This window comes from Dryobates pubescens, chromosome 38 (genome assembly GCF_014839835.1).
Source record: "Dryobates pubescens isolate bDryPub1 chromosome 38, bDryPub1.pri, whole genome shotgun sequence".
NCBI classification, from domain to species: Eukaryota; Metazoa; Chordata; class Aves; order Piciformes; family Picidae; genus Dryobates; species Dryobates pubescens.
In genome coordinates this window covers 1,179,370-1,194,923 of record NC_071649.1, presented here as the reverse complement: position 1 = coordinate 1,194,923, position 15,554 = coordinate 1,179,370, and the positions used below count along the sequence as shown (strand labels likewise).

The window sequence follows — 15,554 nt, the reverse complement described above, 5'->3', positions numbered from 1 at the left end:
TATATTGTTTTTCTACTTTGCTGCTCAAAATCTGTAACTAAATGTTAAAGGCATAGCCTAAACCCCACCACAGATGTAGTAAGGGACGAGCACGGAGGCTTAGCTCTGAGTTTGCCAAGTGGGTTGAAGCACTGAATTCTGGCAGCGCTGAAAGCGTCCTCAATCAGTTAGTGGCTTCTCTTCTTCATCTGGCTTGGCAGCCACTCAAGTAGAACAACAGAGCTCATTTCCCATTCATGTATTATGCACAATTTGCTTTTGAATGCCATGTTTACTCTAACACCAAGGTTAGAGTTTCGTTTCATTTTGCTGCCACACCAGCGGGAAGCCAGGAGGAGCGAGGACACCGCTCAGCGACTGAGCCCCAGATCAATAAACAAATTATACAGAGTTTTATTGTGGGTTTTATGGTTGTTTTTTTTTGAATGGATTTGAAATGCCTGCATTGATAAAGCTTTATCCATGATTCTTCCCTCTGCTGTTATTTTTTTTTCCTTTGAGCAGGACTAATAAATACTTGAAGACTCTCCAAAATAGATGGAAGTAGCAATATTGAGTGAGCAGAAACTTCTTGCCAGGAGATTAGACTTGTTTAGTAGGATTTAAATATGCCTAGCATGTCAAAGCAATGTGACAAGCCAGTGTATTCAGCGTGCTCTGTGTCTACCTCATAACTTGTTGTGAAAGGATAATGACTGTTGCCAGCTTGCTTTGTTCCTCTTAGTATTTGTGAAGATAAGAAGGCAAAATGGCTCCGTGGCAGCAATTAGGTCATAGAGTCATACAATCAATATGGTTGGAAAAGACCTCAGAGATCATCAAGTCCAACCTGTCACCCGACACCAAGGCATTTCATTGTGCCATAATACTGACAGGGACCCTTGCTGTGGGAAGATAAATCAGAGTTACAGAATACAGAGGTAACCAGGTTGGAAAAGACCTTTGAGATCATCGAGTCCAACCTAGCACCCAACACCATCTCATCAACTAAACCATGGCACCAAGTGCCTCAGCCAGGCTCTTCCTAAACACTTCCAGTGACAGTGACTCCACCACCTCCCTGGGCAGCACATCCCAATGGCCAATCTCTCTTGCTGGGAAGAATTTCTTCCTAACATCCAGCCTAAACCTCCCCTGGCACAGCTTGAGACTGTGTCCTCTTGTTCTGGTGCTGGTTGCCTGGGAGAAGAGACCAACCCCCTGGCTCCCACTGCCCACCTGGCTACAACCTCCCTTCAGGTAATTGTAGAGAGCAAGGTCTCCCCTGAGCTTCCTCTTCTCCAGGCTGGGCACCCCAGCTCCCTCAGCCTCATGTGCTACCTGTGCCCTTGCTCTGGATGCAAGCCCAGCTCTCGTGCCAGGCAGACACACACTATGACATTTTCCACCCTTCTCTCTTCCAAAGCCCTTCTAATGACATTTGTCCTCAGTCCTCAGGTCCCTGATGCCAGTCAGCAGAGCACAGTGTTCCCCTGGGTCTTCAGTTGTGCTCTTTTCCCATATTATTGCTGCTCTGCCTACCTTTCATCATTTTCAAATGGGATCAGGAGCTCTTTGAGCAGAAACTGCCTCTTTTGCAACTCCTTGTGACCACTGTAACATTGACCTGTGATTGATGCTCCCAAACTCACTGTGAGGCTGGCTCAGCACGCCTTACCTGATGGAAAATACTGCTGGCTAACAAAGGAAGCGACATGAAAGTCACAGCTGAGATAAGAAGTGAAACCACTGATTACAGATGACTCAGAGGAAAACCAGCCATTAGCACTTCGGCACAGGAATCACTGCAAACTTTCACCTCCCCACCTTGCAATAATCCTTACAGCACCTGGAGCTATGGGACAGTCCCTTCACATCAGCTTGCATGCCCTGGTCTAACTGTTTCAACTGAGGGTAGTTCTTCAAAGGAGACAAGCTCATGAGCAGACCTAGTTGAGACCACGAGCACAAGGAGTTCACCAGCTTCCACAGAAAGCATGTTAAAAATTGGGTAAATATAGGCTGGGCAGGGACTGGCTTGAGATCAGCCCTGAGGAGATGGACTTGGGAGTACTGATGGATGAAAAGCTCAACAGGAGCCAGCAGTGAGCACTTGCAGCCCAGAAAGCCAACCACAGCCTGGGCTACAGCCCAGAGAAGAGAAGCAGAGCCAGCAGGGCCAGGGAGGTGATTCTCCCCCTCTACTCCACTCTGCTGAGACCCCACCTGGAGCACTGTGTCCAGTTCTGGAGCCTCTATTACAGGAAGGATCTGGAGGTGCTGGAAGGTGTCCACAGAAGGGCCATGAGGATGAGCAGAGGGCTGGAGCTGCTCTCCTATGAGGACAGACTGAGGGAGTTGGGGCTGTTCAGTCTGGATAAGAGAAGGCTCTAAGGAGAACTAATTGTCGCCTTCCAGGATTTGAAGGGGGCTACGAGAAAGCTGGGGAGGGACTTTGGAGGGTGTCAGGGAGTGATAGGACTGGGGGGGATGGAGCAAGACTAGAAATGGGTAGATTCAGATTGGATGTGAGGAAGAAGTTGTTCCCCATGAGGGTGGTGAGAGACTGGCACAGGTTACCCAGGGAGGTGATGGAAACCTCATCCCTGGAGGTTTTTGCAGCCAGGCTGGCTGTGGCTGTGAGCAACCTGCTGTAGTGTGAGGTGTCCCTGCCTGTGGCAGGGGGGTTGGAACTGGCTGATCCTTGAGGTCCCTTCCAATCCTAACAATTCTATGGTTCTATGAAATGTAGTCCTCAGGTCTTCCAGTTGAAAGTGGAAGATGGTGGATGCCCCATCCCTGGAAACATTCCAGGTCAGGCTGGATGGCTGTGAGCAAACCTAAACCATTCTGTAATTCTATGATTCAACAGTTGTATGAACCAGGCATAAAACAAACACCAAAGGAGGATGCAATATTGCTGGGAAACCACATATTAAATAGCTCTTTAGTGAAGATGTGTTAATTCCTCTCATAGCTTACCAATAAAACAAGAAAAGGCAATAGAAAGCATATAAATATATCCTATAGCCACAAACAATACAACACAGCTGTCTGGTAAGCAGGGATTAGTAGGAAGACACTGTTATAAAACCAGCAGATATTTCCCCTTGGGAAACTTGAAAGCCCACAGATTCAGTCCATTCAAACAATGTGCTGCTTACACTCTTGTTTCCATTCCTAGTTGCTGAGACAGAGCCATTTTTACCACCCAGGTTTCTGTGCATTTTCCACTTTGCTCCTAAACTGCACAATTCTTGGACCAACATCCTTCTGTTTTTTCCCCCTCCCCCCAGCTCTTCTTCACATTTCCATTTTTGTATCTCACTTGCTTGATGAAACCAGACAACAGGAAACTGATTTTCTCTCTTCTGACTGATGGAGCAATATCTCTATGAAGCACTTCAGAACGAGTTTTAGCAGCAAAACACAAGAGATTCATCTTAAACCAGCTTTATCTAAGCAGTTCCATGACAGCAGCTGGGGACAGAACTTCTGGGAAATGTGGATGCAAAGCCAAAGTGGAAGAAAAGATTCAGGGAAGTCAATGAGTTGCAGCTGCTGCACCTGGCATAGGCACTGCTACATCTAGCAACATCTCTTTAGATCAGGAGCAAAGTGAGCCCTAAGATAAGCAGCCATTCATCTGCTTTATGGCAAGCTGCAGCTGGAGAATAGAATAGAATGGGATGGGATGGGATGGGATGGGATGGGATGGGATGGGATAGAATAGAATAGAATGGGATGGGATGGGATGGGATGGGATGGGATAGAATAGAATAGAATGGGATGGGATGGGATGGGATGGGATGGGATGGGATGGGATGGGATGGGATGGGATGGGAAGGGATGGGATTAACCAGGTTGGAAAAGACCTTTGAGATCATTGAGTCCAACCCATCACCCAGCACCATCTTCCCAGAAAGAGTAATTGGCCATTGGAATGTGCTGCCCAGGGAGGTGGTGGAGTCACCATCCCTGGAGGTGTTCAAAAAAGGATTGGATGTGGCACTTGGAGCCATGGTTTAGTTAGTCATGAGGTTTTAGGTGACAGGTTGGACTTAATGAACTCTGAGGTCTTTTCCAACCTTATTGATTCTATGATTCTAAATAGGCTGTTTCCTGTGTCCACCTCCTGGGCTGGACACTCACGACACCAGAGGTGTAACTCAGGTGGCAGGAACAGGAGGCACCCAGCCTAAACTGCTACACAAGCGAATGCTTCACCACTCAGCTTGCAATTTCTTAGTCTTCATGTTGATAGTGCAGCTGGGATGCCCTCTCTCCTTTGACAGTGCAGCTGAGATGGACTTTCTCCCCACCCCTACTACCTGTGATTGCCAGCTGCGTGACGAAGAAGGTCATCCGCGACTTGCGTTTTCTCCTCCAGGTAGAGAAGAGCACAATGGCATTCCCAGCAATGGTGACAATGAAGAGGATCCAAAGGGTCACCAGCTGCTCTGTCTGCATTGGAGAGAAAAGGCAGGGTAAGAAAAGTGTATTGGTATGGTGGTGGGTTGTGACTTGGGGTAAAGCAGTCAGTTATCCTAGGAGAAATGAGATGAGATTGGAAGGGGGCAAAAAATCCAAGAGGGTGAAATGTGAGTTTTGCCAACTGATTATTTAGTCTGAAGTACATCCTTGTTCTTTCAGAAAATCCTTATCATGCATCACTGCTGGGGAAGTTCATCCCACTTTGCTCTGCAGTGGCTGTATACTGCTTCCATCTTACAGAATACAGAATTAACCAGGTTGAAAAAGACCTCAGAGATCATTGAGTCCAACCTATCACCCAACACCATCTAATCAACTAAACCATGGCACCAAGTGCCTCATTCAGGCTCTTCCTAAACACCTCCAGTGATGGTGACTCCACCACCTCCCTGGGCAGCACATTCCCATGGCCAATCTCTCTTGCTGGGAAGAATTTCTTCCTAACCTCCAGCCTAAACCTCCCCTGGCACAGCTTGTGACTGTGTCCTCTTGTTCTGGTGCTGCTAGCCTGGGAGAAGAGACCAAGCCCCACCTGGCTACAACCTCCCTTCAGGGAGTTGTAGAGAGCAATAAGGTCTCCCTTGAGCTTCCTCTTCTCCAGGCTAAGCAACCCCAGCTCCCTCAGCCTCTCCTCACAGGGCTGTGCTCCAGACCCCTCCCCAGCTTTGTTGCCCTTCTCTGGACACGTTCCAGCATCTCAACATCTTCCCTAAATTGAGGGGCCCAGAACTGGACACAGGATTCAAGGTGTGACCTAACCAGTGCTGAGTACAGGGGCAGAAGGACTTCCCTGATCCGACTTCACAAAACCAGTGACTATTCAGCACTTCACACTAAAATGAGAGGCAGCTTTCCCTTTTCTCCTACTGCTCCAGCAAGCTGTGAAATAACCAGCTGCCTCCCTTTGTGAGCAGGATGGATAGATGGGATCTGCTGGAGAAAAGGGGGAAAGAAATACTTCTCTCCTCCCAGCCCCAGCGAGTACAGGTCGTCCACAAGCCCTACAGAACTCCAACATCCCCTCCAGGTGTGGATCTTCACGGGCACCAAGGCTGCAAGGAAAGCATGACCCACTGGAAGACAAACAGGGTAGCAAGTGATACGTGATGACAAAACGTCCTCTAGTGGTTCTGTGCACGGAGAAAAAGGAGGGAGGAAAACAAAGCTGCTCCTGCTCTCAAAGCGTCGGCATCCTGGGGCTGCAAGAATGACTGTGCACACAGCTGCCGTTGCTTGTTTCGTGAGAGCACAGCCAATCTCCCCCCTCCTCTTGGTCCTCTCTAGATGCAGGAGAGTTATCTTTTCGCTCTGTATGTTTCCCCTTGTCGTGGGAGGTGGTGAGGTTTGTGTTTTCTCCACAAGAGCCAGCCAGCTCCGAGCCTGAGAAGCACCAAGGCAGCAGCTTGGAGAAAGCACTCTGCATTCCTGCAACATCACAGAGACATACAATCGACCAGCTTGGAAAAGACCTCAGAGATCATCAGTGCCAACCTAGTACCTAATACCTAACACCTCCTGACAACTAAACCATGGCTCCTAGTGCCACATGGTGTATGGCACATGGCAGAGAGGCTGAGGGAGCTGGGGTTGCTTAGCCTGGAGAAGAGGAGGCTCAGGGGAGATCTCATTGCTGTCTACAACTACCTGAAGGGAGGTTGTAGCCAGGTGGGGGTTGGTCTCTTCTCCCAGGCAACCAGCACCAGAACAACTTCTTCCTAACATCCAATCTCAATCTACCCATTTCTAGTTTTGTTCCATTCCCCCCAGTCCTACCACTCCCTGACACCTTCAAAAGTCCCTCCCCAGCTTTCTTGGAGCCCCCTTCAGATACTGGAAAGCCACAATTAGGTCTCCTGGGAGCCTCCTCTTCTCCAGACTGAACAGTCCCAACTCTTTCAGGTACTGGAATTGATGACTTCAATCCCCACAGCCTCGTTCAGGGTTAACCTGCAGAATGTAAACTTCTGTGGTTATTAATGGGATGCCCACCATGATAAAGGCCTTCTTGAGGCTAGGATTAGAATCCAAAGTTACCTTGATGAATTGGAAACATGCACTGGACAAAAAAGAGACAACCCCAAGGATGCTGTTCGACAGAGGACTTCACAGCGCAGTGGATGTAAGCACATTGGATGGGGCAAGCCTTCAAAGCATCCCCCTCCCATGCAGCACAGAGATGTTGAGTTGCTGCAATGTGCCCAGAGAAGGGCAACAAAGCTGGGGAGGGGTCTGGAGCACAGCCCTGTGAGGAGAGGCTGAGGGAGCTGGGGTTGCTTAGCCTGGAGAAGAGGAGGCTCAGGGGAGACCTTCTTGCTCTCTACAACTCCCTGAAGGGAGGTGGTAGCCAGGTGGGGGTTGGTCTCTTCTCCCATGCAACCAGCACCAGAACAAGAGGACAGAGTCTCAAGCTGTGCCAGGGGAGGTTTAGGCTGGAGGTGAGGAGAAAGAAAGAGTAATTGGCCATTGGAATCACAAAATCACCAAGGTTGGAAGAGCCCTCAAAGATCATCAAGTCCAACCTGTCACCACAGACCCCATGACTAGACCATGGCACCAAGTGCCACATCCAATCCCCTCTTGAACACCTCCAGGGACGGTGACTCCACCACCTCCCTGGGCAGCACATTCCAATGGCGAACGACTCTCTCAATGTGCTGCCCAGGGAGGTGGTGGAGTCACCGTCCCTGGAGGTGTTCAAGAAAGGATTGGATGGGGCACTTGGTGCCATGGTTTAGTTGATTAGATGGTGTTGGGTGTTCCAACTTTATTGATTCTATGATTCTGTGCTACAAAAAGAGGAATTTTGCTTAGTGAACAAACAAGACATGAAACAAACTCCTCTGTGGCTAAGCAACCTCAGGGGGGTGACTAAACCAAAATTACAGGAGGTGAAGCTGGAGTGAAGGTTAAGGATCAGTCAGCTGTCCTTCTGTCTAATAACTGTTTTTAGCACCTTCATAGATGAAGGTTTCACTGACTCAACAAATCCCTCTCCATCTGGTGTATTTTTAAGCTCAGTTTATGAAATGATCAGCCTGAATTCTGGGCTGTAGTTTTGGCTCACTTGTTTTTGGCCAGTCTGCAGCAGATCTGAAGAAGAGATTGTTCCTTTCCTTTTTTATGTGTCTTTTTGAGCCTTTGAGGCTCTGCTCTTATTTCCCTGCAGCCTGCTTGCTTTGCTAGATTAAGCAACCGAATCCATTCAGTTGTTTTTTTCACCTGGCTCTGTCCTCTCCACTGCTGTCTACTCATTCCCTGGTGTCTCTCTGGAAGCACAGTGCACAGAAGTGGGTGCATCACAGCTGCTGGGTACATTGGAAGGATTAGAGCAGAGGCACAGAAGCCCACTGCTGATCCCAGGATGATGGTTGTTGCTCTCAGAGTGACATTAAGTCATGTTCCACTTAGAATAGAATAGCACAGAATAGAATTAACCAGGTTGGAAAAGACCTTTGAGATCATCGAGTCCAACCTATCACCCAACACCTCATGACTAATAAGCATGGCTCCAAGTGCCACATCCAACCCTTTTCTGAACACCTCCAGTGATGGTGACTCCACCACCTCCCTGGGCAGCACATTCCAATGGCCTCAGAGGTCCCTTCCAACCCCTACCACTGTGGGATTCTGCAGTGCTGTGATATCCTTGATGCTTAATGTCCTCAGGAAAGAGAACACCTGACTATTTTTTCCCTAGGACATTTTTAACATGAAGGTCACTCAATGGTCCATCCATAACTGTATGACTTCGATAGCCCTAATGAAAACTGTGAACTGCTGGTTTGCTTGGTTCCCCCGCCCCCTTAATCACAAAATGTGGGTGAAATGATTAAATGTGCCCAATCTGAACAATTAAAACCTCTCAAAAGCCTGGAGAAATGAATACTTTGTAGGCACATTTGGATAGCAGAGGCAGATGGACACAAACCCTGTGGCTGCGTGGAGCATGAAGTCAGGACTCTGAGGGCTGCCAGTACAAAATTGCCCAAAACAGTTGGCTCAGAGCTACCTCCAGATGGGCTATCAAGTGTTGCATTTAAGCTACTAGACAAAGACATTCTGGCCAACAGCCCTGCAGCAGAAGCCTCACAAGGAGATCGGCTCCTACATCTGTTTAGCCTGGGGAAGAGGAGGCTCAGGGGAGACCTTATTGCTGTCTACAGCTACCTGAAGGGAGGTTGTAGCCAGGTGGGGGTTGGTCTCTTCTCCCAGGCAACCAGTACCAGAACAAGAGGACACAGTCTCAAGCTGTGTCAGGGGAAGTTTAGGCTGGAGGTGAGGAAAAAGTTCTTCACAGAGAGAGTTATTAGCCATTGGGATGTGCTGCCCAGGGAGGTGGTGGAGTCACCATCCCTGGAGGTGTTCAAAAAAGGATTGGATGTGGCACTTGGTGCCATGGTTTAGTAGTCAGGAGGTGTTGGGTGATAGGTTGGACTTGATGATCTCTGAGGTCTTTTCCAACCTTATTGATTCTATGATTCTATGATCTGGGGGGACCTTAGAGCTGCCTTCCAATATCTGAAGGGATCCTACAGGAAGGCTGCAGAGGGACTTTTCATGAAGGTGTCTAGAGACAGGACAAGAGGGAATGGTTTGGAGCTGAGGGAGAGCAGGGTTAGACTGAATTTTAGGAAGAAGTTCTTCAGTAGGAAGGTGGTGAGACTTTGGAACAGGCTGCCCAGGGAGGTTGTGGATGCTTTTTCCCTGGGGATGTTCAAATGTCAGGTTGGAAAAGATCTTGAGCAGCTGAGTCTATTGGAGAGGTGTCCCTGCCTGTGGCAGGGAGGGTGGAGCAGATGATCTCTGAGATGCCTTCCCACCTAAGCTATTCAGTGATTCCCTAAGCAGCCTCTCAGGAATAGCAGCAGTCATCACAGCATATTGCAGACTGTATTCAGGAGTTCCTGGCACCTTCTTTGCACAGACTTCATTCTCCTCCTCTTCCCCCCACCAGAAGATTGCTAAGTTACTGATGAATCACTTGATGTGCCTGTTTCTCTGAAGTGTGTGCTTGCATTTGCAGAGATTACTCTAGAAATGTGACAGCACTCATTATTGTTTTCCTATTATGTATTCAATAATGGGATGCTCTGTGAGATTTGCTTGACAATCAGAATAGCAAGCAGCAGCATAGGCAAATGTTTCCCAGCAGAAAAAGAGACTCCTGCATTTGGATGAAATGGCAGAGACCACAGACTCAAACAGGACACCTGGAGCCAAATCTTTGTTACCTGGCAGTCCTACAAAAGAAGTCTATGCAAACCTTCTCTCCATGTGTTGGTTTTCTTCAGCTCTTTGCTGGAGATGGTAAGACAGACACACACACTAAAAAATAGAGATGAGCCCTAGGAGATCTTCCTGTGGCCTTCCAGGATCTGAAGGGGGCTACAAGAAAGCTGGGGAGGGACTTGTAAGGGTGTCAGGGAGTGATAGGACTGGGGGGAATGGATCAAAACTAGAAATGGGTAGATTCAGATTGGATCCTAGGAAGAAGTTGTTCCCCATGAGGGTAGGGAGAGACACAGGTTGCCCAGGGAGGTGGTGGCAGCCTCATCCCTGGAGGTTTTTGCAGCCAGGCTGGCTGTGGCTGTGAGCAAGCTGCTGTAGTGTGAGGCGTCCCTGCCCATGGCAGGGGGGTTGGAACTGGCTGATCCTTGAGGTGCCTTCCAACCCTAAGAATTCTATGATTCTATGCCCTCTGAGGACAAGCACATGCTCCTACTACTGGGGAAGTTGTGGGGCTGCTGAGGGCATGACTGCTTCCTCCAGTCCTAATCACAGAATTATAGAATCAATAAGGTTGGAAAAGACCTCAGAGGTCATCAAGTCCAACCTATCACCCAACACCTCATAACTAACTAAACCATGGCTTCAAGTGCCACATCCAATCCCCTCTTGAACACCTCCAGGGATGGTGACTCCACCACCTCCCTGGGCAGCACATTCCAATGGCCAGTCTCTCTTGCTGGGAACAACTTTTTCCTCACCTCCAGCCTAAACTTCCCCTGGTGCAGCTTGAGACTGTGTCCTCTTGTTCTGGTGCTGGTTCCCTGGGAGAAGAGACCAACCCCCACCTGTCCACAACCTCCCCAGCTCCATGGATGACCAGGGCAAAACTATTCTGAGATTTCAGCTTCTGTCCAGGCAGGTTTCTAGCTTGCAGCTTATCAAGTTCATAAATTAAGAAGATCCTAAGTGGAAGAAGGCCACAAGGTGTTCAGATGACCTCTGTTCTTTTCAGCCTGTTTTTCCTGACAGTCACTTAGAGCCCTTTTACACAGATTCAATGCATATGGGGGAGATTGTAAAGGGATAGAATAAACTCTTCTTTGGCCTGGCAGGTTGGAGCTGTCATTAACACTAATTACCACTTCTGTTCTGAATTTGGTTCTGACATAGCCAGCAGAACTTCTTGTGGTTCGAGGCAGTAACCTGCCTGGATGCCTCATACAGGGGCATCCAACAAGTACAGGCTGGCTTTTCAAGGACCACTGGCTACAAGACAGCAGCAAGACCTGAGTGCAGGCAGGGATGAGCAAATGCCTTTGCTGTGGGAAGCAGCAGCTCCAAAGTGCCACTCAGGCTCCGGAGTCAGCTCATGCAGTGGCTGTTCACCCAGCCTGCATTTACTGCCAGCCATGGGCTACACCATGTTTAAAACCCCCAACAAAAGGCCAAAGCCCCATTGTAAATGTATTTTGAGCACTGAGCTCTGGTTTTTAGCCCATGCAGCCTAGTCTAAGCTAAACCTCTGATCACTTGAGCTGCATAACCAGACCCTTATGAAGATGGAGGAGATACTGCTTGGCTTGGAAGGGGTAAGGACATAGCCACAACGTAGGCAGTGCTGGCAGAGGGCATTTAACCAAGTGAGGAGGTGTCAGCAGCACTTTCCAAACATTAGCTTCTAAAGAGAGCTGAAACTGCTGGCAGGGAGCCCTGTCTTGCCTTCGCTGTAGCCATCAGAACAGGTGCTGTATCCTTCCTTCCCTGCAGCAGCTGTCACTTGTCTCCAGAGTCAAAATATTTCCATGCCTGTCAATAATTAGTAATTGCTGTGAAATCAGTGAACCTCCTTGCAAAGTTCATCCTGCATATGCCAGAGCATCCAGCTGAGGAGTGAAGCCTAACAGCACTGAGTTGCCTTTACCAACAAAGAGAAGCATGCATGACCACACAGGGCTTCCTAATTATTGTCATTTACTCCTCTGCCCTATTAAGGAGCATTCTTCTGCCTGGGCTCTTTCTAATCACAGAATTAATTGTCACTTTTGCCATTATAAAATACTGCTTCCATGATGCCATTCGGATTTCCAGCCCTAATTGTGGGCAGCACAAAGGAGAGAAAGTTGTTACAAATGTTTTGCTTCTTGCTTCTGAGATTCTTTTAAGAGGCTTTTTTTGTTGTGTTTTGTTTTCTTTGGGGGAGGGCTAACATGAAGAGAAAAAAACAAGAGGGAAAAGAGAGGGGGGAGGGAAAGAAGAGAGGGGGGAGGGAAGAAAGAGGGGGGAGAGGGGAGAAAGAGGGGAGGGGAGAGGGGAGAAAGAGGGGGGAGAGGGGAGAAAGAGGGGGGAGAGGGGAGAAAGAGGGGGGAGAGGGGAGAAAGAGGGGGGAGAGGGGAGAAAGAGGGGGGAGGGGGAAAAAGAGGGGGGGAGGGGGAAAAAGAGGGGGGGAGAGGGGAGAAAGAGGGGGGGAGAGGGGAGAAAGAGGGGGGGAGAGGGGAGAAAGAGGGGGGGAGAGGGGAGAAAGAGGGGGGGAGAGGGGAAAAAGGAGAAAAAGGAAAGAGGAAAAGAAGAAAGAGAAAAGAAGAAATAAATAAAAAAGAGGTCATCCTTGAAATGTAGATAAGGAAGTGCTGTCTAATCAGTTAAAATAGTATCAGCAGCATGTTAAAAGAGACCCTGATTAATTAACTGCAGAACTACAGATCAACGTTTTCCTTACAGGAGTGGAAACCTGTTGTAATTCCACAGGTTCCACCAGCATCATACCAGAGCACAGCAAGCAACGTCACCCCTGGACCTATCCCCCTTTGCCTAACAGATTATCAAATACTCTTGGTGCCTGTTTCTTTCCAGTTGGAAGAGATCTCTTGGGTGCTGAGCTCCAGAAGGAGCGGCAGGGGACTCCTTCTTGGAGTGTTTAATAAGCTGACTGTGACTTGTACGATGTGGCACAACAGTGAAGGGGACACATGGCATGGAGCATGAAATTAAGCAATGACAACAGGCACAGAAAGCTGAAGGAAAGATGAATTTCAGTGCCTCTTTCCTCTCTTCCTTTCATTCACATATGGCACAGGTGATGCTTGGAGATGAATGAATGCACTTCCCATGCCATTCACTGCTGAATGATTCGCCTGGTGTGTTCTTAACAGCAGCCTTCAACTTCGGCTGCATCCCACCCACCCCCACGCTCAACTTAAAAGCAAACAAAGCAACTAAGCAGGACCTGTTCTGGTAGATCAAAAACTGAGAACAAAACCCAAACCACACCACACCACAAAATCCAAACACCACCAAAACTTTCTTCCAGGTCTGCAATGGTTGTTGCAGCTGGAAAACAGAAAAGAAATCCCTGATGCCAAGAGGGATAGCTATGAGAATTTACATAAAAGAGGTGCTAAAGTAATGCAAGGCTTTGGTGTCAAATGCACTGTAGAACTACAGTGCCTCCAGAGAAAAGCAGTATTGTCCCTCCTGGCAGGAGAGAGAAAGGGCTGAAACCTGCAAGCATCCTGCAAGGGGATAGAAAGGGCTGAAAAACCTAAAAGCATCCTGGAAGGGGATAGAAAGGGATGAAACCTGCAAGCATCCTGCAAGGGGATAGAAAGGGCTCAAACCTGCAAGCATCCTGCAAGGGGATAGAAAGGGCTCAAACCTGCAAGCATCCTGGAAGGGGATAGAAAGGGCTCAAACCTGCAAGCATCCTGGAAGGGGATAGAAAGGGATGAAACCTGCAAGCATCCTGGAAGGGGATAGAAAGGGATGAAACCTGCAAGCATCCTGGAAGGGGGATAGAAAGGGCTGAAAAACCTAAAAGCATGCATCCTGGAAGGGGATAGAAAGGGCTCAAACCTGCAAGCATCCTGGAAGGGGATAGAAAGGGCTCAAACCTGCAAGCATCCTGGAAGGGGATAGAAAGGGATGAAACCTGCAAGCATCCTGGAAGGGGATAGAAAGGGCTCAAACCTGCAAGCATCCTGGAAGGGGATAGAAAGGGCTCAAACCTGCAAGCATCCTGCAAGGGGATAGAAAGGGCTCAAACCTGCAAGCATCCTGGAAGGGGATAGAAAGGGCTCAAACCTGCAAGCATCCTGGAAGGGGATAGAAAGGGATGAAACTTGCAAGCATCCTGGAAGGGGATAGAAAGGGATGAAACTTGCAAGCATCCTGGAAGGGGATAGAAAGGGCTCAAACCTGCAAGCACCCTGCAAGGGGATAGAAAGGGCTCAAACCTCTAAGCCTGAACTCAACTCCTGCCACTGTCTTGTTTTCAAGTATCTGCCTTTTACAGGGGGGAAAAACAGCAACAACAAAATACCAAACCACCAAGATCTAAGGGGAAATAAAAGTTCAGTCATTCTAAGTTGCCTCCCTGCAGAGGTGCTGAAAACGCACCCAAGCTGCAGGCAGGTGAGAAAGGTAACTGCACGCCTTCAAAGAATACCTTGAAAGAATAGTAAAAGGATTCCCACTCCTCTTCAGCCACCACTTCAGTGAAAGTCACCGTTTCAGTGCAGGTGACCAGGGGAAGATCCAGCCAGCCGGTGCCTCCCTGGGAGCTGCTGCTGGCTTCTGTGGAGCCAACCTCCATCACTGGGTTGTTGGTTTGTTTGGCTGTTTGTTTTGTGTGGTCTGAGTTGTCCGGGTCTTTGTAAGAGTTAACGCAGCTCGGGCTTCTCTCACAAAAGCGCAGCAACAAAAGCTTGCTCCTCACTGCTCCGCCACTGGCTACCAGAGGCGTCGGGCTGCAGCTAAGTGATAGGGAAGGAGGGGAAAAAAACACCAACAGAAGAAAAGCCAAGCTGGCACTGTCCCTTTGAGCTTTCCTTCAGTGCTACTCTGACGACAGCCGTCCACATGCTCTTTCCAGCAGCAGGAGCAGCAGCCAGGTAACTCAGTCAGAACACATGGACGCAGCCATGTGCCTTGTGGATTCTGGATTGCTGTCCTGCTCAGAGCTAGAGCAGAACAAATTCTGCTCAGGGATGTTACTTTGCAGCTCAGCCTCTTCGAAGTGATGGCACTTTCTGAAGCCAACAACAGCATGCTTTCACAGTGTCTGCTTCTAGGAGGGGTAACCTGACCTTTACAGTTAGTAGTGAGGATTGGGATGCAGAAAGGCTCTTGCTTTATACTTGCTCCTATGGAGCCCCAAGGTCACAACATTTCACAGCTATGCCCCACCAACTTTGGTGATGCTGTAACACTTGCCCCGTTTGCCCAAAGAGAAGGTAGATGCCCTATCCCTGGAAACATTCCAGGGCTCTGAGCAACCTGATCTAGTTGAATATGTTCCTGCTCACTGCAGGGGTGTTGGACTAGACCTTCAAAGGTCCCTTCCAACCCAAACCATTCTATGATCTTGGTTTCCCATTACCTGCTCATACAAAACCTTGCTCTGTGCTTATGCGTGCTCAGCATGCATGGCCATGGGGGAGCTCAGGAGGAGTTAAATTCCTCGCTCTGAACAGCCAAGGAAACCCTCTCCCCAGCTGCTGGATCTCCCCAGACTGCCAACAGCATCTGTGCCCGTGGTCTCACTGAGGCTGTGCCCACTCTCACCTATTGTGAGCAGCAAGAGAGGGGTGGCTGCAGGACCTTCTGGCTCCCAGCACCAGTAGCAGCATGGCATGGGGGCACAAGCAGTGAAATTCAGGTCTAGGTTTTGACTCTGAGCTGTCCCAAACTGGGACATGTCTGGATGTAAGGCTTTGGAGCAGGCTGTTGTAAGTACTGGAGAAACCTCTGAGTGTCTCAGACCACTCCTGGAGGTGCTAGAGTCATTCAGAGGAGGGGAACTGGTCCAGGCCCATACACATAATTAGTACCAGTACAGACAAGGAAGGATCAGCACT

The 15,554-nt window shown here is 48.9% G+C and overlaps 1 protein-coding gene across 1 annotated transcript in view; it reads right to left on the bottom strand.

Moving 5' to 3' along the window:
- The window catches only part of NPSR1 (neuropeptide S receptor 1), a 70,054-nt gene extending 55,683 nt beyond the window's left edge, over positions 1–14,371 (bottom strand). The window contains 2 exon segments of the mRNA XM_009899846.2: positions 4,311–4,443; positions 14,144–14,371. Coding sequence (XP_009898148.1) covers positions 4,311–4,443; positions 14,144–14,290 — 280 coding nt within the window. The 5' untranslated portion in view covers positions 14,291–14,371.
- Between the last annotated feature and the right edge of the window lie 1,183 nt (positions 14,372–15,554).